General features: G+C 32.9%; 3 protein-coding genes, 1 long non-coding RNA gene and 1 other non-coding gene across 5 annotated transcripts; 3 read left to right on the top strand and 2 right to left on the bottom strand.

Annotated features, from left to right (window-relative positions):
• Positions 1 to 529: 529 nt before the first annotated feature.
• Positions 530 to 2156, bottom strand: LOC112744875 (enoyl-CoA delta isomerase 1, peroxisomal-like). The gene has a single exon (XM_072234139.1). It carries the CDS (start codon positions 1719 to 1721, stop codon positions 975 to 977), a length of 747 nt encoding a protein of 248 aa, XP_072090240.1. The 5' UTR covers positions 1722 to 2156; the 3' UTR covers positions 530 to 974.
• A 603-nt stretch (positions 2157 to 2759) lies between these two features.
• Positions 2760 to 6197, bottom strand: LOC112744872 (ACT domain-containing protein ACR9-like). Its single transcript, XM_072234138.1, has 6 exons — positions 5547 to 6197; positions 4841 to 5062; positions 4639 to 4744; positions 3783 to 4131; positions 3302 to 3586; positions 2760 to 3089 (listed from the first exon to the last, which is right to left on the bottom strand). The coding sequence occupies exons 1-6, from the start codon at positions 5698 to 5700 to the stop codon at positions 2943 to 2945; spliced, it is 1263 nt and encodes a 420-aa protein (XP_072090239.1). The 5' UTR covers positions 5701 to 6197; the 3' UTR covers positions 2760 to 2942.
• Positions 6198 to 13739: 7542 nt separating this feature from the next.
• Positions 13740 to 15297, top strand: LOC112744876 (uncharacterized). The gene is made up of 2 exons (XR_011880656.1): positions 13740 to 13879; positions 14088 to 15297. It is a non-coding gene; the product is annotated as an uncharacterized lncRNA (long non-coding RNA).
• On the top strand, positions 14195 to 14267 carry TRNAR-CCG (transfer RNA arginine (anticodon CCG)). Its single transcript has one exon. It is a non-coding gene; the product is annotated as a tRNA-Arg (tRNA).
• A 535-nt stretch (positions 15298 to 15832) lies between the features above and the next one.
• On the top strand, positions 15833 to 19537 carry LOC112744871 (heat shock cognate 70 kDa protein 2-like). The gene is made up of 2 exons (XM_072234140.1): positions 15833 to 16995; positions 17590 to 19537. Exons 1-2 carry the CDS (start codon positions 16782 to 16784, stop codon positions 19326 to 19328), a joined length of 1953 nt encoding a protein of 650 aa, XP_072090241.1. The 5' UTR covers positions 15833 to 16781; the 3' UTR covers positions 19329 to 19537.
• Positions 19538 to 22486: the final 2949 nt, after the last annotated feature.

The following is a 22486-nucleotide window of genomic DNA, read 5'->3' on the forward strand; positions in this document are numbered from 1 at the left end:
AAGACATGGGTTATGGACAGGACAAAACAAATTCTGCTACGAAAACGTGTAAGTGCTTAACCAATAACCATTGACTAATTGATGTAGAGACCACAGACCAGACATTAACAAAATCTTACACGTTTTTTTTTTTTGGTGATATAAAGGGGCTAGAAGCCCAGAACAACAAAAACATTTACACCCTTGGACACAAAATCTTACGAGTTGTTTGTACCACAAAAACATTTTACAGCGCAGGAAACACAAAATTTATGTCCAATAATATATTATCAAACTACAAATACAACACGTTTAGGCACATTATATCTTTTCACTAGTCATATTATATTAGTTTGATTAGATGTTTATTTTCATATAATTTTAAAATAACAAACGGTTAAACTAATTATTTTTAGTAATGTAACAATAAACTATTTAATGTTTAATATATATATGATCAGATGCTTGTATAAACACATTCAATACAAATCAAACTCATTTCAAAAGGCATGAAATATCATAGCCAATAGTTACAAATTACAATTCTGAGTATGATAATGTGAAAATCAATATTTATTCAGATTCTCATGATTGAGTGCAAGGTGAAAATAACAAACTTTAAAGTTCACAATCGAACAATTTTTTTTTATGCTCACGGTATTTCTTGACTCACGGATCGAAGCTCCATTTAAGGATTTATCGCTGACCAATGGGTTAATGCATGCACAAGACGAAATTCAAACTCTCGACACTTATTTAAACAGACTAATAAACTAACCACTAGACCAACTCCAACATGGTCATCGAACAACTAAATTTAAAATAGCATTCACTATTCTACAACAAACATTTACGCTTACACACCGAATATAATGGACTTCCAAGTAAACCCAAATAGCTATAGTTTACAAACAAGCCCAACTATTACACAACCAATGGGCTATTCAAGCCCAAAAAAATTTTATTGGCCCAAAACAAAGCCTAATAACAAATTTCTAGAGCCGCGACCCAGTTTTTATGTCGTTGTTTTCACTTGTGTCTTCAACGCACCGTATCAGATCACTTAGAAAGTTCTTCCTATTAGCAGCGTACACGTGTCCATCCCATCCTCTCTTCACTAACCCCTGCGCCAGCTCCACCGCCGCCTCCACCGTCTCGGCGGCGCTGCCGTGAGCTGATTCCACAACTCCCAACCTCACCGCATCCTTAGCCGTCAGCTTTGCCGCCTTCATAACCACCTCCCTCCTCGCCGCCGGCGACCCTACCTTTGCGTTCACGATCGCCACGAACCACCGTGGAATCACGAGGTTTATGTCGAGCTCGCTCATGTAGAGAAATCCTCTGTCGCTTCGCATAAGAACGTAATCGTGGCTGAGCGCTAAGGTAAATCCCGCGGCGGAGGCGTGGCCGGTGACAGCGGCGATCGTCGGCATCGGGAGTGTGAGAAGGTCTTTTACAACGGATCGGAGCATGGTGTCAACGAGTATCATTCGGTCTCTTTGGGCCTGGGCTTGGGCCGGGATACGAGCCCAATCTAGATCGTAGCCATTGGAAAAGAATTTGCCGTGGGCGGTGGTGATCAGGGCGGAGGAGGTGGCGGAGCCGGCTGAAGTGGTGACCTCTTGGCGGATTCGGCTGAGGGCGGATTGGATGGCGGAGAGGAGGGTGGGGTTGAGGCGGTGCTGGTCGTCGCCGGTGAGTGTTAGGATGAAAATGTTGCCTCGTTTTTCTAAGGTGCACATTGTTTTCGGAAGCTACGTAACTACCTTACCCTTTAAACTTTGATCCTGTCAATATATATTGTTATGTTTCATTGTGTAAATTAATTTTAAATTTATGAAGAGTTTTATTTTGATTGCCTACATGATTTTATTTTAATTTTATTTACGAGTGTTGTTATAATAATAATTATACTCTTAAAATAAATTGAATATCAGCCGCCAGTGACTCATACGGCTGACTTTAGAATTTGGATACCACTTCCTTTAGCCTAGGTTAGATAATTAATTAATTAGTATAGTAGTCCAAGAATTTAGATTGAACACTTTAATTTTATTAAAAAAAAATTTTATAAATCTTTAAGAGGTTGCGGATTCGAGTCTCCTATCTTTTCAAAAGCCAATGAGTAATAACTCACTCAAATCGCATAGTCTTTCCATACTCAATTAAGAGGTTACGAGTTCGAGTCTTATATCTTTAGTAAAAAAAAAATTAATTTTTTATTTTAAATCAAAATTTTAATATACGTATTAGATAAATATATTTCTAATAAATTTTATAAAATAATTAATCCAAAAAATACTAATATAAAACAAATTAATCTCATTCAAAATGATAAAAAGATAAATTTGTTCGATGGCAATAATTTCTGAGTATTTCTAGAAAATACAAATTTATTGGAAATCGACATATCTGATTTAAAATTCTTTGAAATTAATTTGAATATTTACTACAAGATAGATGGCATTTGTATTTGGCAATTTGATTGACTCTCAAAATAAAATAGCAATCCGGGTTTTAAGAACAATTATAAAAAATTCCACCTCTATTAAGAACTCCAATAAAAAGGACTAAAAATGTAAGAAACAATGAGACACAGGAAAGCCCTTATTGTAAGACCCCAAGAATTGGCCCCTCTAATTTGAAGAGGCCAAAATTCCAGCTCATTTAATCTCGGACCAACCATATTTTCGACCACATTCTATGATCAAGCCTCAATGAAATATTACTATATTAGAAGCTCAACAAAAAAAAAATAAAAACACCCCCAACACACACAATGTACAAAAAAATATTACTAAAACCAAATAAAAAATGATACATATACAAATGCTAAAATCATATGATAGTTGTTAAGCTTCCTAAACCAAATTTAGAGGAGAAACCAAGTTTAAAGAAAGCTATTTAAATACACACACATAGTGCTCCTCTCATATGAAAAAGGAACAAACCCAAAACCAAATTTACCATCCCATCAACGTTCTTCTCACTTTGTCCACAATCTGGCTTCTTGCTTTGCTGCTCGTCAATGGAAAGTCACGGCTTTCGTCCAACAAAAACCGGTAGACTTCCCACTGGCGTTCTTGTGTCGAATGTCTCACAATTTCAGCCTACAATAAGATTTTCCGGAAAGAGAAATACTTAAGAGAATGTTTGAATATAGATATAATTTACAAAAGGATACTATGACATGTGATCCATGTAATCAATCCCATTAGGTAGGATAAGACTTTGTTGTTATGGTTTTTACTTAGGAATTGCAACAAAACTTATTCAAAGGATTTCTAAATTTTCATGACAAGCTTTAGATTGAAAATCTCACCGAGAAAATCATTACTCCCAACGCTTTTAAAGTGAGCGTAACATCATAGAATACTCGCGGCCTTCCCTTTCCAGACAGCTCTACTGGATTTGCAACCAGTAGTTCTGTGTCTGGTCCACGGTTCACTATGATTACCCGCAATGGATGAAGCATCTCTTCTTTTAAGCAAGAACATAGAGTTTTCTGACTTTCAGGATCTATGATCTTTTTGCCATCTTTTTGCTGGACCAGTAAGTCAATGCTTCGGAAGCCTTTTGCGCTTGAAGAGAATCGACCATGAGCAACCTGATCCAAAAAGGAAGAACAAGTATAAATAATCAAATTTCAAACGAGACTTCATGTAACTAGACATCTGGTGGTAAATGGTATGCGGAAAATGCATGCATGTATGTTGAACTAAATTCATTCGAGTTATTTATATTTCCTTAGCATTATGGAATATTTGTTTTGAATCATTTAATGGTAACTCAAAAGAAGATACCTTAATATCAGAGTCCTTAGAAATCCTCATAATGTCATAACACAATCCCTTCTGATCAACACACTCTATCTGAAGCAAGGTATGAGCCGGGCTCAGTGAATTATCCACCATAACAGTCGGCTTCTTCAATGGTGCCATATCTTGGCTGAGAGGATGCAAAGAGCCCTTGTCTAATAGCTCTGAACTAAATAATTCTTCGGCAAATGCTGGAGGAAGAGAAGAGATCCCTTGAAGCTGTCCGTATTCAGGCCCGGCCAACTGAAGTTCAGTGGAGATACATCTGTCTCCTAGAGCATCCTTCAGAAACTCGCATACGTAATCTTGTCTCTTTTTTGTGTGAAGCAACTCCCTGATTTTTCACATAAGATACATAAATTACAACTTTTACCTACCAAACAAAAATGCAGCAGTGGACACAAGATGCATGAAAACTTTTATTATTTACGACAACCATTACAAGAATTGAATTAAAACATTAATTTATATATAGTACATGCAAAAACTACGACGGCAGAGCAATGAATCGGTGACGATCAACATGCATGTATGTAATTTGTGACATTGTAATTTTTCTTATCACAAAAGTCGAAGCTCAATTAACAGCTGCTGCTGAAAACTTCTAAGCATATTTCATAGTCATGAAGGGCAGAAAAATTGCAGAACCTATTGAACAGATTTGAACTAATCCGAAGAACTTGAGAGCAAAAAATCACTAAAATCAAAATATGTTAAAGCTAGCCTAGGACTGAATCATCTTATGCTGTTTGTCAATTCCAAATAAAGTACTAAATCAAGATCTTCAATCATATGCAAGATATTTAAAATAAAATCTTATGAACATGAATCTTATACTCACATTCCATCATTGATAAAGAACATGTCCAAAGCCCTGCCATCTGGGGTTGGCATCACTTTGACTCTCTGAATAAGAAGTTCAAGGTTGCATAGGATTTCATTGATATCTGCAAGTAGCAAACAACAGTGTCAAAATATGTTTTTGCATGAGGAGCAAAAAAGACAGACCAAATGCAGTGCTAACATCACTAGTTAGTAGTTACCATGTAGTAATCCTTTCTGATCGATTAACCAAACCTTCAACAAGTAAATTGGCGGCGGCGAAGGACTAGTAGTAAGCTGTTGATTCAAGTGATAAGTCAACAAGCATGAAGGGCAAGCCGAAAGGAGCCTTGTCTTCAAGCTTCCCCAATCTACTGTGAGTGATGATGGATTTGGAACAACCCAAAACACTATGTAGCACCACCTTCCATCCGTTGAAATATCTACATCACCATCCAGATACAATTCACATGATGAAAAAAAGCTCCAAATAACCCAAAAGAATTAACCAATTCCAACTTTCCAAACACAGGAATATGCGGCTGCACAGTCTCCCATTTTCATAACAAAACAGAAAGAAAAGCTTTTTCCAGCAAAAGCCGCCATTCAAAAAAATGGGTCATCATCAAAGATCAAAATTTTCAATTAAAACATGAAAAAATGTAAAACCAATAGGGTTTGAGTATGGTTGGTTTATTTTGGAGTATATAGCACATCCATAGTTAGTTTCTTTCCCCTCCTAAGAGACTTAAATCTAAAAACCTTATTCAAAATATGAAAAGGAAAAAAAAAACTAAATCATTTAAATTAACCAAACATTAGCAAGCACAAACAAAAATCTGAAGATGGAAAAAAAAAAAAAAACCAAAATTGAGTCCAAAATGGATAAAATTCTGATTTTTTTTATAGGAAAAATTTCTTAGTTACCAGCTTTTTTGATACGGAGACCAAACTCAAGGGTGATTCTACAGAGATCACAACCGAGGCCAGCCTTGTCGGGGCAATTGACGGTGACGACGGTGGGGTCATTTTTGTCTTTTCCATGCTGGATTACAACGACGTCATCCCAAGGTATTCCCATGGCGGCTGAAGATATGAAGCCTCTCCTTTACGAGAGGGTTTCGAGAAGGTTCAGCGCTGCACCACCGTATGCAAGAGCATTGCCGGAGCTGGCAATGGTGGCTCCAACGAATGATGTTTGTGTTGGTTGGTTGGTGAGAGAGAGAGAGAAAATATAGGACAGGACAACTATGAAATGCAACACACATTAATGAACGAATTTATCGGTGTTTTCTCTTCCTTCTGTTAAATATTTTTAGCCGACACTGTTCTGAGGATTTTATTTTTAAATAAATATCATATTTGTATGTATTTTTTGAAATTAATTACGTAAAATGCAATTCTAGTTTATCTTATGTTAAGTGTGGCAGAAATAAATAAAAATACTAAAATGGATTAGTGGTCATATATAAAAAATATATTTAAATAAAATAAAAAATGAATATATAAGAAAAAAAAGTGATTGTAAAACATTTTATTGTGGAGTGGGTCAGATGGAGAGATTGATAAGAGAGGAATGGTAGGAGTGGACAAATATATGTATATATTAGAGTATAAATGTATAATTAAATTAATTAGGATTATTAGTATATCTCAATATTTATTATAAAATATCACGTTTTTATTATTTTAATTCTCTTAACATTTATAAATACTTTTTTATATTATATTATTCTATACAATTTAAATACACACAATTTTTTTTATTATTCTTACTTTTTCTAACATGGTATGAGTCATAATACCTTCCTTAAGGAGAATAGGCTATTTTTCTTCGGTTGAAATTATCGTATGTTTTATATTTTTCTTTCGTGCCATTTTTTTTCCTTCTTTTTTGTTAATATTTTAATACTTTCTCACCTCACCGATTAGCTCATAAATTCACTATTTATTTATTCTCATGAAAAAATTATATGTTTTTTGTCACTTTCCGATAGTTTGCCGTCTTTTCACATTTTGTCACTTTTCAGCAATTTTCTAGCAGTTTGTCATATTTTCAGTAGTTTTTTTGTAGTTGGTAGCCGCAAGAGTGTCCAACTGCCAAAAAATACTAAAAATATGGCGAAATACCATAAACCTGCTGAAAAGATGGTGAAATATCAGAAAATTGCTGAAAAGTGACAAAGTGCGAAAAGATGAAATTATTAAAAAGTGACGAAAAATTAGGGGTGGCAACGCGGGCCGACCCGCCCCAACCCGTCCTGTCCCGCCTAGACCCGCCCCATAAACAGGGCGGACCGGTCCGCCCCGCCAACTAAAATTGGTTCAAAATGCAAGCCCGTCCCGCTTTATGGCGGATTGGCAGGTTGGCGGGCTAGCCCGCTTCTTTTTTTTTTAAATAAAATTCATTAAAATTAACCAAAAAATAATAATTAAAAAATTAAATACAAATAAAAAATAGTCAAATTATAATATAATTTTTTTATTATTTTTTTTTAATTTTTAACTTCAATAAAATTGTTCAAAATAATATTTATCAATAGAATATCTTTATTTTAAAAATAAGTCACATAATTTGAGCATATATACGAAATTGTAAAATAAAATAAATAAAGTTAATAACTAAAAAAAAGAATAAAAACAAAAAATGAAAAAAAAGTGTTTAAAAATTCTATAATTATTAATTTTATAATAGTAATCACTATTTTATTTAATAAAAAAAAAGAAAAATAAAAATCTTCGGGCTGGCGAACCGGCCCGCCCGACTCCGCCAAAACCCGCCAATTTGGCGGTGCGGGTTTGGCGGTGCGGGTTTGGCGGGCTCCAAATCCTAACTCAACCCGCCTTTTTTAGCGGATTTAGAAGATCGGTCCGACGGGTTCGACCCGTTTTGCCACCTCTACAAAAAAATATGTTATTTTTTTTATGAAAATAAGTAAGTAGTGAATAAGTTAATCTATAAGAGTCATGAGACAAGAAAAATATTAAAACATTGAAAAAAAAAGTACAAAAAAAAACATATAAAAAATATGTAATTTCACCAAAAAAATTAACATGTCTTTCTCCATAAAAATATCATGACTTTTATTCAATTATACATGGTATATATATTACTGGAACATGTACGGTCAGGTATAGCCTAAACCTGGCCCGACTTCGATCCAACTTGTCTAAGATCCCGCATAGCTAAAAATTCGTCCTGAACAAATAAAGATGGAGTGAGTATTTATGAGTTTGGATAGTATTATTATTATTCTTAAACGACTGTTCAATCAACTAAAGTTGGTTAAATAAAAAGAGTATTTTGATGATGATCTTTGGTATTCATTGGATAAATTTAACCACTTACACACCTCTGCTTTTGTTGGCGAATTTTATTGGTGGAGTGAAGATTTGGCACTTGGTGGGGACGACAGACAGTGGTTGATACTTGATACAATGGGTCCAAAAACCTTTCATGTCATATATCAAATCTCATGGACCTACTTTATATGTGGGCCCACGTTTTCATTTCTATACGATGTTGATATTTATTTTTTATTTATATTATATTTTTTATAAACCTTTTTGATCGAACCATGTGCGGTGGATGGTGCATCATATGAGTCAAAGACGAAAGTGTAATCAAATGAAATCACCACGTGACTCATTTTAATTTCTATCTAGTTATTGTCTTAATTAGTGAGTAACAACTAATTAAAATAGTTTAATGAATTCAGTTTGTTCATTGTGTCATATTTATTTAAATAAACATAATTGACTTTATACATGCCTGTATTAAGTGTTTAATTAAATAATAATTAAGTTTTGTTGGAAATTATTATCAAATCAAGGTTAAGAAAATAGAGGGGTCACAACTAATTGAACAAGTAACAAAACTGTGGTTGGTATTTTTATTTTCTGGTTTATTTTTAATATCTTTTTAATTTTATAAGAAAAATGAAAAATAAAAACAAAATTTTACTGTTTTCATTTTTTTATAAAATTTAAAAAACAAAAAAAAACTAAAAATAAAAATAAAAAATAAAAACACAAACTAAACACACTATAACCCTGAATAACTTACTTTAGTGTATTTTAAAAAGAAAAAATATAGGAAGACAATAATTTTAGTGTATATAATAAAAGTAAAAAGAATATTTAGATCATATAATAAATACTCTTTTTGAATTCAAACAGAAATTAGAATTTGTCTCAGTGTCACATTGAGACCACCACCCTCCCGCTCTCTGCATATGATTTCACGTCTTTCACGGTCATTGTTTTCCATTCTCACCGGTTAACAACAAATGCCACCGCCGCCCAGACCACGATTCGACGCCGCCCTGCTCATCGCGGTCGGAGCATCCCCGTCGCGCACAAAGGTGGTTCAAGCCGACCAAACAACATCGAATCCCTCTACATGCCTTCCTTTCTTCCCTGTCGCGCACAAAAAAAGGTTCAGGTTGACCAAAGAGGATCAAATCCCTCCGCAGGCCTTCCTTTCTTTCTCGTCGCCGCAGCCACATTCGGTTACCGTGTAACCGGCAATTGTTCAATGCTGCACCCCCTGGATCTTGCCGCAGCGGGCACGGCTGAAGTCCCCGTTGGCACACTGTGGCAGGAAATCCAAGAATAGGAAGCCCCGTCGCGCAGCCCAGTGTTGAAGATATTAAGAAGGCGAGTGCTTTATTTCATGAATTTAGATGTTGGATGTTCAATTCACTAGGTATGTAGATGGTTATTTTAATTCTTAATTAGATGGTTATTTTGTTTGATTCAGTTTAATTATATACACTTGTTCATACCCTGCCCCAAAACACAAGCCATGCTCGATCAAGTTAATAGGCTCAATCTAGAAGATTAGCCTCTAACGCTCGTCCGACCTCCTCCAAGAGGTCGGGCTCGACGTAGGCAAGTAACCAACACTTATCCAAGTGAGTAACTGCCTCCTTAAATCTCGCATCCACTTCTAGAAGAGAGATCTCAACAACCCTAAGATAAAGGAAAGGTTATCCACCATCAGAAGTGGAATTACTTCAACGGTAGTTATTGGTTCATCCGTTATAAATACACTAACACACTCAGGTAAACAGGGACCCCAATACTCTAAACCTGCTTAACCCGGCCCCTTGCTAATTTAGATATCGAATTGTCTTGTAGGTACCACCCCCACCTATTCAAACACATACGCACAACTCGGACGGCGGCTCCCAAGCATGAACAAGTCGGAGACCACCGTCCTTCCGTGTTTGGGCTTTCACTTCAGAGTCCAATCATCCGGTTTCAGGTAAACCCCGGAACAACACTTAACAAATGTTGGATGGTTATTTTACTAGGTAGTCGGATGATTATTTTAATAACTATATGGATGATTGTTTGATGGCCGGTGATGGAACTTCTAACACCGGAGTGGTGGGATGATTGATGAGAATGTGGTAGCAGACGGTTTAAGAAGAGAAAAAAAATAAGGTGTTTGGATAAATTCTTTTGGTAAATTAAGATTGAGATAGTTAATTTGTTAAAATAACTCTTTGATTTTTTTTTCTTTATATTATAATCCATTATACACATTATCAAAATTTTTCATTGTCTTTTTAACGGAATTCTTTCAAAAATTACATTTTCCCTCACAGCTATTAATTAATCATTTTCCTTCAAAAGTAATCAACTTTTTTGTCAAAAAAAAAAAAAACAAAAGTATCTTGTGGCACCATTATTGGAATAGTGCTCACATACTTTCTATGATTAGTCCACAAAATTAGTAAAATCGTAAAATTAATAAAGTTCATAAGGTCACTAATTGAAGATGACACCTAATTAACCATAGATAGATATATTTGCCCAAAAGTGCTAAAAGGACCGGTAACGAGAAGATTAGAAAAATCAAAAAGTGCATAAATAGTTATCAACCACGAGATTAAAATATGTTTGCAAAGGACAACCAGACGGTGAAACTTGTAATAATAATAAATTAATAATACAATTAAATTGCGATAATATTACACGAATAACACATACAAATAAAATTACTAAAAAAATATTAGATGATTAATATTTTTTAATTAATATTAATTAGAGTAATACTACATATACACTAAAATTAGCCACCAAAATTAGTCATCAATATAAAATACATGTTAAAATATAAATACACATTAAAAATAAATTAAATTACATATATATTTATATACAAATATATTAGTAGTTAATTTTAGTAATTAATTTTAATATACAAATAGTATTTTTAAATTAATTAAGGCTCTACGTACGTAGTTGTACCGTTACAAAATAATATACAACATTAAAGAAAGATCGTAATTTGTATTATCGCAAAATATTATATATTATCATATCAATCGAAAACAAAATATAATGCCATAAGGACGTGTAACCACGTAGACATGGCTAATATTACAACTGTGTGTTCCCCACATCAAAATAATAATAAGTTATGCAAATAGTAGTGAATTACATCTCTATCGCATTGTTGTATATATATCTAAGCAATTAAAATATTGCAAATAATTGATGAGAATATAAAACAATTTATGTAATATACGTATATTGTTCTATGATGCATTTTGAATAACGTCATTACTAAGTGTTGATGGCATCCTTACTAAGAAATAATAGTGGCCAACTTGATGAGTGGCAAAAGAAAATTAGATTGCAAGTCGACAAATCTTTGAAAATGTTGATTTTGTCCATATCAAATAGACTTTAATTATGTATTTTATATTAATAATAATTAGATTTAGAGTCGCACAATATACATAAAAAATTAATATTATAAATTTTTATACAATATTTTTTAGATAATAAAGAATAAAATATGAATTTTTATTTTATAATTAGTTATAAAATAAGTTATATAACTCTCGAAGCATAAAATTAGTATTATTGTATTTGATTATTTGTAATTGAAAATTATTATTATAACAATTTACTGTTAATTACATTAACCGTTACTTTATTATGATTAAAATGCATAATGATATATAGTAAATTTAATTAATTAAGAGTATTGATTAAGAGAATATGTTTTTTTTTTTTATTGTAAAGAAAAATGCATAACACATGAAATTTTTTTAATGATTGTCATTTATTCAAAATAATTGACATGCTTCAATGATAATAAAAAAGTTTTTTTTTTAATAATTGTCACATATTCAAAATAGTTAACACTATACAAAAAAAATTTAATTATATGACATAGACTAATTTCACATTAATTTAATATTAATTTTTTATATAATAAAAATAGATAGATAGACGAGATTAACAAATTTTTTCACAATATCTCTTAATTTAATATGTTAAAATTAATTTTTTGTAAATCTAAATTTTATCTAAAAATTAATTATTAATTAACTAATATATTATTATATATACAAAATAAAATTTAAATTTTTATTTAAATAAATAAATGAGTTGAACCATTTAAATTGATTATTATGCCGATGGATGATCTAATTGGTTATCAGTGGAATAATTTGCCGTAATTTAAAATTAAATGATCCCAAAAATAGTTGACCAGATAAAATGTATCAAGACAAGTGTCTGCTAGCAAAGTGTATACATCAAGTAGACATTGAAAACAAAAAATTTTTAATGGTCACAAATTATTTAAATCCTATCACCGAAACGAACCTCCTCAATTTGGTTACGATTTTCTTTAGGAGCATAACCAGCTAAAAATAATTTGTTTGCTAGCCAAATCACCAGCGGCGGATCTTATTGAAAAACTCTAGATTGTAATTTACTAATTTTTTTTACCGAAGATATGGAGACTCGAATCCGCATCCTCTTAATTGAGTATGTGGAGATTATGCCATTTGAGCTATTGCTTCTTAGCAAAATTTGGAAAGATAGGAGACTCGAACCCGCTTAAAAAATTTGGAAAGATAGGAGACTCGAACTCCCAACCTCTTAATTGAATATGGAGAGTCTATGCCATTTGAGCTATTATTCATTGGCTAAAATTTAAAAAGATATGTGACTCGAACCCGCGACCTCTTAATTGAAAAACAGAAAAAGTGATATTTTAATATTAACTAAGATAAGACGCAATTTTATTTAACTCGTTACTTTTTGATTTGGATAAACCGATAAAGTATAATACTATAACCTATCTAGATGTTTTGTAACTAAAAAGTTATTTTTCGTTCACATTAATTCTATAATTTTATCTTGTTTTATTATTAATGGTAAAATTTTGTGAGTTCCATGGATAACAAAATTATATATATAAAAATTATTATTGTTATTAATTTTGGAATCTTCTTTTCATAAAATTAATTTTGTCTCATGGTTTTATATATTCGTTTTGAGAAATGGCAATTGATCATAAAAGGTAGACTGTAAAGATAAACATTTGCATTCACTGATGTGAAAATAAAGCATTGAAAAATCAAAATAAATATTTTTCTTGTTGGGATCCAAAAAACTTAAAAAGCTTTTGTTATTATCTTCTATTTTTAAAAGAAGACCTTGTAAAATTCGACTATATGATCATTATGTTTTGGTAATTAAACACTAAACACTATTAAAGATTTGTTTGAAAAGTTTCAAAAATTATTTTTTAAAATTTTTTATTTATAAAAAATTATATTAATGATATTTAGTATAACTTTTTAGATATGTTTTTAACTTTTTAAAAATTGATTAAAAATTTTTGAAAAATTAAAAAAAAAATTGACTTTTTTTATTTTTCAAAAATTATTTTATCATTCTTATTTATTACATAATTTTAAAATAAATACTTCTATAATAATTTTTTAAATACAAAATAATTTATTTATAAACTGATTTGAATATAAATTTTTATATTTTATTTTATTTTTTTAAAATTTTAAACTAACTCGTGTAGGAGAATGGATTTTCTTTGTTTTTTTTTAATAATTGTAAAAGTAAAATATGATCTTTTACTATTAATTTTATAAGTAGGACTAAAAAAATAAAAAAGAAAATAATAAATAATTAAAAATCACACTTTACACTTTTAATTTTTTTTGACAATTGAGAGGATCCATTTCCCTCGCGTAGTAAACTCCAAACCCATGTTGAGAAAGCGGACTTGGGCCACGTTTATTTTGGGCCCACAATGAAAACAACTTTCACAAATCAGTGCAAAAACCCGCATTACTTTGTCTTTCGTTTCCAGCGAGAACGTGTGTTCTTTTCAGAAATTCAGATCTCAAATTCGCGTTTGTCACCGTTACCCGCAGCGAGGAACCATACATCGCATTCTTTGGATTTTTCTGATCTGAATCTATCAGGTTCGCCATCACAAAAACACTCACTTCCTCACTCTTCTATCTTTCTCTTTCTCTCTCTCTCTCTATATATATATATAAGATTTTTTTTCATTTTTTGGTTTTGGTTTCGGTTTCCAGTTTACTCTCATTTGTTGATGTTTCTCATATCGATAACAACAATTATGATCTCGTAATAATCCACTTGCTTTTTGTTTTTAATTAATGTTAGGTTTGAAAATAAGATTATGCATGTCGATTTGTATTTTGCCAAACTCAGAGATGTAGCTTCGATTGAATCAGAATTTAAAAGCTCGTAGTACCATTGTTCATATGTTTGATCGCATAGCGGAGTGGATATCGCGTTAGACTCCGGATCTAAAGGTCGTGGGTTCGAATCCCACTGCGATCGTTCCATTCTTGGCAATGGCGTTTTCTTTTTTTTTTTTTTTCCCTTGAAGATCTTGAGTTTTCAGCTTGTTAATTTTGTTTTTTCAACCATATATGGTAATTCATGTTATATGTGTTGCATGTTGTTGCCATTATTTGCAACTACAGTTTAACAAAATAAGAAATATCACGAGAATTTTAAGATATGTGGTCATTGTTTGGCCTGTAACATTGTTTAGCTAATCAAACTTCAAAGCTTGGTACATTATGATGTAAATTTTATTTTTGGTAGTTGCAACCATAGTCTTAATAAGTAAATTTTGAAAAGCAGTGATAAGGACATTATATCTCTGCCACTGTTATCTACTATTTATAAATAGGGAACCATCTGATTGTAATTCATCATTAGTTTAAGGTTATATCACAAAGGAAATGTAATTTGTGTTGGGTCTAATTCATCTTGATCAATACCTTAGCTTGTTATTTAACATTCTTCTTTACATGCCTATAATTGTTGACTTACATAAATAGAGAAACACTTGAGAGAATCAAAAGTGCTCATGCAATTAATTAAGGTTGTCCATTCTGCATCAATTAGCTTATCTTAACTCTTGCCAATTATATCAATGAACTTATTATCTCAATTGGGGACTTTGGCAATAGAATGGTATGACTTTTTGTTCAGGAGTTGAAGAGGAAGCATAGCAACACCAGAAGGCATACCAATCCATGGTTGAGGATTGCATTGTAAAGGGGCTAAGTAGATTAACCTTCTAAACTCTACCATTGAGATTGATACTACTGTAGTTGAGTTGAGTTGTAAATGTATTATCTTTGTAAACTTTACGATTTTGATTATAGTAAGTGGCTTTAGAGAAATTGGAGTAGAAAAGAGAGAATTCAGATAGAAGAGAAGAAGAATGATATAGGAAGAAAGAGAGGTGTTATGACATTTTTCGTTTCTCATATTAATTAGTTAGTTGTTCAATACAACACTTGTCTTCTGTTTATATTATTTTTATATTATATCTAAGATCTAAAACTTATCTTTATTTTCTATTAATTGGGTTAGACCCAATTATATTCATTACGTACCGTTGAATATGTTTTATAATTATGATATTGGGATAAATAATTAACTTTTTCGTTTACTATTTTAAAAATCTCACTTACAAATAAAAGAAATATAATATTATTTGTTTGTTACATCAAAATCGATCTATACTTACAGATGCTTAGTAGTTAAAATTTTTAAAATTAGGGAATAAACTATTTTTAAAATTTTTGAAATTATTTACTTATTTTAAATTTTAAATCATAAATTTAAATATTAAATCATAATCTTAAAAACCATAAATTCTTCAAAAAAAGTTAAAAAAATAATTTTATAATAAATTTATCTAATATTGATTAAATAAATTATTCCTTATAATTATTCATTATTCTAATAGAGATATACATATGAATGCGTAATACTACCTATGATCATCACCATATATGCTAAAATATGATAACACTTATTTTAGTATTATTATGCTTACTGACATGTTTCAGAATATCAAATTTTATATGTTATATGATATGAATATTTTTTCAATATTTAAAATATGTATATTCAGCTAATGAATTATAGTTCAAATGATATAATTTTTCTATAATCACCTAAGAAGTCGCGGATTCAAGTCTCCCTATCTTTAATAAAAAAAAAAAAGTGGAAACTCAGGTGTAATCGACTTTACGTGGAGTTGATATTTCGTTAGATTATTTGATTGATTTGACTAAATTTTTATCTAACGATTCTTAGATATCAACTACACGTAAAGTCGATGTCATCTAAGTTTTTACCAAAAAAAAAAAACGCATACTCAAATGAAAGAAAATGTAAATCTCTAGGAATTTTGGGTGTATATTTAGTTTAGTATATTTTTATCATCCCTATAATTTATACTCTATGATTTATTTATGCTAATTAATAATCAAAATACATAGGACCATAAATATAAAAGTTTGTTTTCCAAATAAAAAATAGGACTGCCAAAATTACATTAAGCAAATACAGTAACAAAAAAAAATTACTAAGAAAGGAAAGAATCTTAACCTAATTTTATTTCAAATTAGTTATCGGCCCTTGTAGTCTTGTACTGATAAATTGATGGAATAATAAAATAAAATAAAATAATGAAATGTGAATCCGAGTCAGCAGAAAAAGAAACATCTGGAACCAACCAGAGAGCAGAGAAGAAGAAAAGAGCTTCCTACGCCATCTCCCAAAATATGCAAAATCCCATCTACACGGAACGGCTAAAAGAACATTCTAGAATTCCAAAAATATATTGAAAATTCAAAAACCCAAACCCATATATAAGCACTCTCCTCTCCAACCCCATAACGAACGTAAAAACCCTAATCTTCTTTCTCATTTTTGTAAGAACTTACATTCTCTCTTCTTTCTCATTTCTGTTCTGTGTGGCCGCGCCTCACATAACAAACCCTAGTCTTCAGATCTCTCGCATTCTCCTAGCTTCGTCAATCTACGATGGCCGGTAAGGGAGACGGACCTGCGATCGGAATCGATCTCGGAACTACGTACTCCTGCGTCGGAGTGTGGCAGCATGACCGTGTTGAGATCATCGCCAATGACCAAGGGAACAGGACAACTCCCTCCTACGTTGCTTTCACTGATTCCGAGCGTTTGATTGGTGATGCCGCTAAGAATCAGGTCGCCATGAACCCTATCAACACTGTTTTTGGTAAGATCTAAGTTCTGTTTTCTCAGCTGATATGGATCTGTTAGCTTATTGTCTAGTTAATTATGTTTCTTTCTCTTCGTCAATGTTAGATCTGAATTTGTGTACGAACTTACGTAGATCTATATGCTCTCTCATATTAACTGTTCATAAGTGATTTAATGAGTTAATCTGTAGTTGTAAAAGTTAGATGCTTGACTATTTATAACTTGTTTTCCAATGAGATATGCTTCCTAGTACAATGTACTTTTATTTGATTAATATTTCAGATTATTCTGGTTCTTGAGCTGATTAATATGTTTTGGTGAGTTATTATATGTTAAGCATGAAATTATTCTTAGTGTTAGACTTTCCAGTTGAACCACATAATTCGTCAAAATTCAACCCATATTCAAGTAGAATTAATTCAAGTAGAATTAATATTTAACAGAAAACTGAGAATCTGAGATTGTTGGATGTTTGTATAATTTTTAATATCACCTCGATGAATTTTGCTGTAATTGTTATGTAATATATTAGGGAATCCATTTTCGTAATTGTTTTATTCATTTTATTATGTCTCTGTTGCTTATTATCTGTTATTTCAATGCGTTGCAGATGCTAAGCGTTTGATTGGTAGAAGATTCACCGATGCCTCTGTTCAGAGCGACATCAAGCTATGGCCATTCAAGGTTATTGCCGGACCTGCTGACAAGCCCATGATTCAGGTCAACTACAAGGGTGAGGACAAGCAGTTCGCTGCTGAGGAGATTTCCTCCATGGTCCTCATGAAGATGCGTGAAATTGCCGAGGCTTATCTTGGTTCTACAGTGAAGAACGCTGTTGTCACAGTCCCTGCATACTTCAATGACTCCCAACGTCAGGCCACAAAGGACGCTGGAGTCATTGCTGGTCTCAATGTTATGCGTATTATCAATGAACCTACCGCTGCGGCCATTGCCTATGGTCTTGACAAGAAGGCCACCAGCGTCGGTGAGAAGAACGTGTTGATCTTTGACCTTGGTGGTGGTACCTTTGATGTCTCTCTTCTCACCATTGAAGAGGGTATCTTCGAAGTTAAGGCCACCGCTGGAGACACTCACCTTGGAGGCGAAGACTTTGACAACAGGATGGTTAACCACTTTGTTCAAGAGTTCAAGAGAAAGCACAAGAAGGACATCTCTGGTAACCCCAGAGCACTTAGGAGGTTGAGAACCGCTTGTGAGAGGGCGAAGAGAACCCTTTCATCAACTGCACAAACCACCATTGAGATTGATTCTCTCTATGAAGGTGTTGACTTCTACACCACCATTACCCGTGCTAGGTTCGAGGAGCTCAACATGGATCTCTTCAGGAAGTGTATGGAACCTGTTGAAAAGTGTTTGAGGGATGCAAAGATGGACAAGAGCACTGTCCATGACGTTGTCCTTGTTGGTGGTTCTACTAGGATCCCTAAGGTTCAGCAACTCTTGCAAGACTTCTTCAATGGGAAGGAGCTCTGCAAGAGCATCAACCCTGATGAGGCCGTTGCTTATGGTGCTGCTGTTCAGGCTGCGATCTTGAGTGGTGAGGGTAACGAGAAGGTTCAGGATCTCTTGCTTTTGGATGTCACTCCACTTTCCCTTGGTTTGGAAACTGCCGGTGGTGTCATGACCGTCCTCATTCCAAGGAACACGACCATCCCAACAAAGAAGGAGCAAGTATTCTCAACCTACTCAGACAACCAACCGGGTGTGTTGATACAAGTTTACGAGGGTGAGAGAGCTAGAACCAGGGATAACAACTTGTTGGGAAAATTCGAACTTTCTGGCATTCCTCCAGCACCTAGGGGTGTTCCTCAGATCACTGTCTGCTTCGATATTGATGCCAATGGTATCCTCAATGTCTCTGCTGAGGATAAAACCACCGGCCAGAAGAACAAGATCACAATCACCAACGACAAGGGAAGACTCTCTAAGGAAGAGATTGAGAAGATGGTTCAGGAGGCAGAGAAGTACAAGGCAGAGGATGAGGAACACAAAAAGAAGGTTGATGCTAAGAATGCTCTTGAGAATTATGCATACAACATGAGGAACACCATCAAGGATGAAAAGATTGCTTCTAAGCTCACTGCAGATGATAAGAAGAAGATTGAAGATGCAATTGACGGTTCCATTCAATGGTTGGATAGTAACCAGCTTGCTGAGGCGGATGAGTTTGAAGACAAGATGAAGGAGTTGGAGAGCATCTGTAACCCAATCATTGCAAAGATGTATCAAGGTGGAGCTGGTCCTGACATGGGTGCTGGTGCTATGGATGATGATGTTCCACCATCTGCTTCAAGCGGTGCTGGTCCTAAGATTGAGGAAGTTGATTAAATTTGGCGATCATTGCTAGATGTGTTTTGAGGTTTTCTTTGCAGGATGTATTGAACCCTTTTTATTTTTATTTTTTAAATTTCTCTTAAAGCATTTTGATGTCCTGCCACCTGGATGTCGTGGTGTTGAATGTTTATCCACGTTTTGGGTGGATACGAACTGTTGAAAATTTTTGGCGAAGGAACTAAGGAAGTGTATTTTTGTGACTATATCCTTTTTATCAAGTCCATTATTCACTGCACCTTATGTTTTATATTTTTATTTCCTATTATTTGGAAGTTGCCTTCGAAATTTTAGATGATTAGCCTTCAGCCATACCTAATGCTTATTATTTATAGCCCATTACTTTAAAGGTTAATTATCTAAGTGATGATGTTTTGTCATCATTTATTTGACATAGTTCCCTGAAAAATCTTAATAACTTGCTTACCTTCTGTGCACCAACGTATACGTATTGTGTAAATGGTTGTCTACTGTTAAGAGGATAATATTTATTATTAATTCCAATCGCGTACAAAGTTTGTAATTTGATTCAAACTATTGGAATATCTAAAATGTTGAAACATTTAAAATATTTTCAATACTAATAACGTTACAAATTATATTACAAAAGCTAAAGAAGCATCTCACAACTGATAGATGGCTGAATTTCTCATACTTTGTGAAGGATTATCCGCAACTATTACAGATGGATATCTCTGAGATGGCTGAATCTCATAATATAGATGTCTCCCTAACATCAACGCTAATTATCACAATTTTTTTAACGGTAAATATATTATTAAAAAGTAAATATTAGGTGACTAATTTTTTTATATTTATTTTAGATTAACTTAATATTATTTTTTTTTATAAAAATATGAGAGAAAAGGACAAATAGGTCCCTAATCTTTTGTCCTGCGGACATTTTTGTTCCTAACCATTGAAAAATACCTTTAAGTCCTGACCTTCACAAAATTTAGACGAATCAGTCCCTCCGTCCAAATGCCTCCGTCAGGGACTAATTCGTCCAAATGTCTCCGTCAGGGACTGATCCGTCTAAATTTTGTAAAAGTCAGGGATTTAAAAGTATTTTTCAATGATCAAGGACGAAAATGTCCGCAGGACAAAAGGTTAGGGACCTATTTGTCTTTTTCTCAAAATATTAATACCCTAACATTCTCCAAACAAAATTATGTGAGATGAAAAGAAATTTTGACAAGGTTGATATCTACTTGATTTAGTTGGATATAGAATTATTCTCACGGAATAATACAAGGTTATTTGTTTCTTTCCAACTAAAGTCACCGATTTTATAGGCAAGAAATCATAACTAGCTTGATCATACAAAATTGGAATTAGTTTTTGTAGAGAACATTAATTAATAACAAGATATATGCTTTATGCTGGTGATTCCTTTTAGAGCATGTTACTGTTGCCTTTTTGTCCTTGGCCACTTGTGCAATCACAAACAATCATATACAGTGAGACCGTCCATTACTCCATTCCAGGCTCCTTGTGTTCTTTCTCCTTGGAACTAAATATTTGTCGGTGCCACAAAAGAAGAAATAATTAAGGTTCATGGTGGATATGGCATTTTCTAGTGCTTCCTGAAAAAGCTGATTGTTGAAGAATGAAGAGGGATGTATAAGTGTATTTGGATCAAACTTTATCAAAATTATTTAGATACAATTCTAACAGAACATTGTTTTTAAAAATAATACGCATAAATGAATAATGCTTTTTTTTTAAATGTGATTTTGATATATGGAACTTGTGATCAAAAGCAGTTAATTGAGTCATGTATAGGAGTTAAATTGAATGTTAGTATGTTACTATCAAAAGTGATGGTGTGAGTTAAATTTTGGTAGATTATGTAGTTTATAATAAACGTAATCTTGCTAATTAAATGCAACATTGTTGTTCATGGATCTAAGTTTTGAATAATGCTTTGTGATGTAATCATTTGCTTTCATTTTCAAAAAGTTCAAGGCTGAATTTTCCTAATTACTTATATGATTAAATGGTTTTGGATGTATAATTAACAAATGATTAGACTAAAGAGGTGGTTTATGCTACTTACCATCTATGCTTCTTAAATTAACTGTGATAAAGTCAACTAACTAAAGCACTAACAACTTGACACCTCAGCAAGCTAGGCTAACCGTCATAACCAACTTGCTCTTACTAGAAACTAAACTGCTAACTAACTAATGAGTGAGGCTGAGTTTCTAATTACAGCTAACTAACCACTAACCGCCACTAATAACCGGTTTAACTAACATTCACTATTCAGTAATATGCTCTCTCAAGCTAGTGATTTTGACAATTGTAAAATCCTAGTTTAGATTGCAATCTAAAAAGTGATGAGAAATTTAGTTAGAAAACAAGCAATGTGATTTTTGGATGAGATGGATAGCTGGTTCATTTTTTCTTTTTGGTATCATATCTTGCACTACATGGTAGTTGCTCTCGATATATTTGGTACGTTAAATTTTTTACAAACAATTACTAATAAATATTTTTTGTTCAGTCTGCATTTTGGTGTGGTACATTGTGAAGTTTGATTAAGTAATTACTATTCAAATCAATTTGGTTTGACCGAGTGATCAGCTTAAGCGGACTAAAAAATTTTAATATGGAAGCAAAATGAGTGATATACTTTAACATGGTAATTTTTGGTGTTTTTTAAAATTGTGGGAGTATACAAATCGGAGGGTCGGATTTGTGTTTAAAAAGTTGAAAAAAATTTAGAATACACAAATCGGAGGGTCCGATTTGTGTTAAAAAATTGAAAAAACTCAGAGTACACAAATCGGACCATGCGAGTTGTTTGATTTTAAAATTTGCTTAAGAAATCGCATAGTCCGACCTGTGGTTGGGCAAATATGAATTTCAGAAGCTAGAAAACGGACTCTCCGAGTTGTTTGTTGTTGTCAATTTTTTTATGAAATGGAATATCAAACTCAATTTGGACCGTCCGTTTACTGATGGAGAACTCGCATGGTCCGGGTTGGGTAAATATGAATTTCAGAAGCTAGAAAACGAACCCTCCGAGTTATTTGTTGTTGCCAATTTTTTTATGAAATGGAATATCAAACGCAATTTGGACCGTCCCTTTACTGATGGAGAACTCGCATGGTCCGAGTTCTGTTCTACTGACACGACATGGCTGTGAA

Source organism: Arachis hypogaea, chromosome 4, assembly GCF_003086295.3.
Source record: "Arachis hypogaea cultivar Tifrunner chromosome 4, arahy.Tifrunner.gnm2.J5K5, whole genome shotgun sequence".
NCBI lineage: Eukaryota > Viridiplantae > Streptophyta > Magnoliopsida > Fabales > Fabaceae > Arachis > Arachis hypogaea.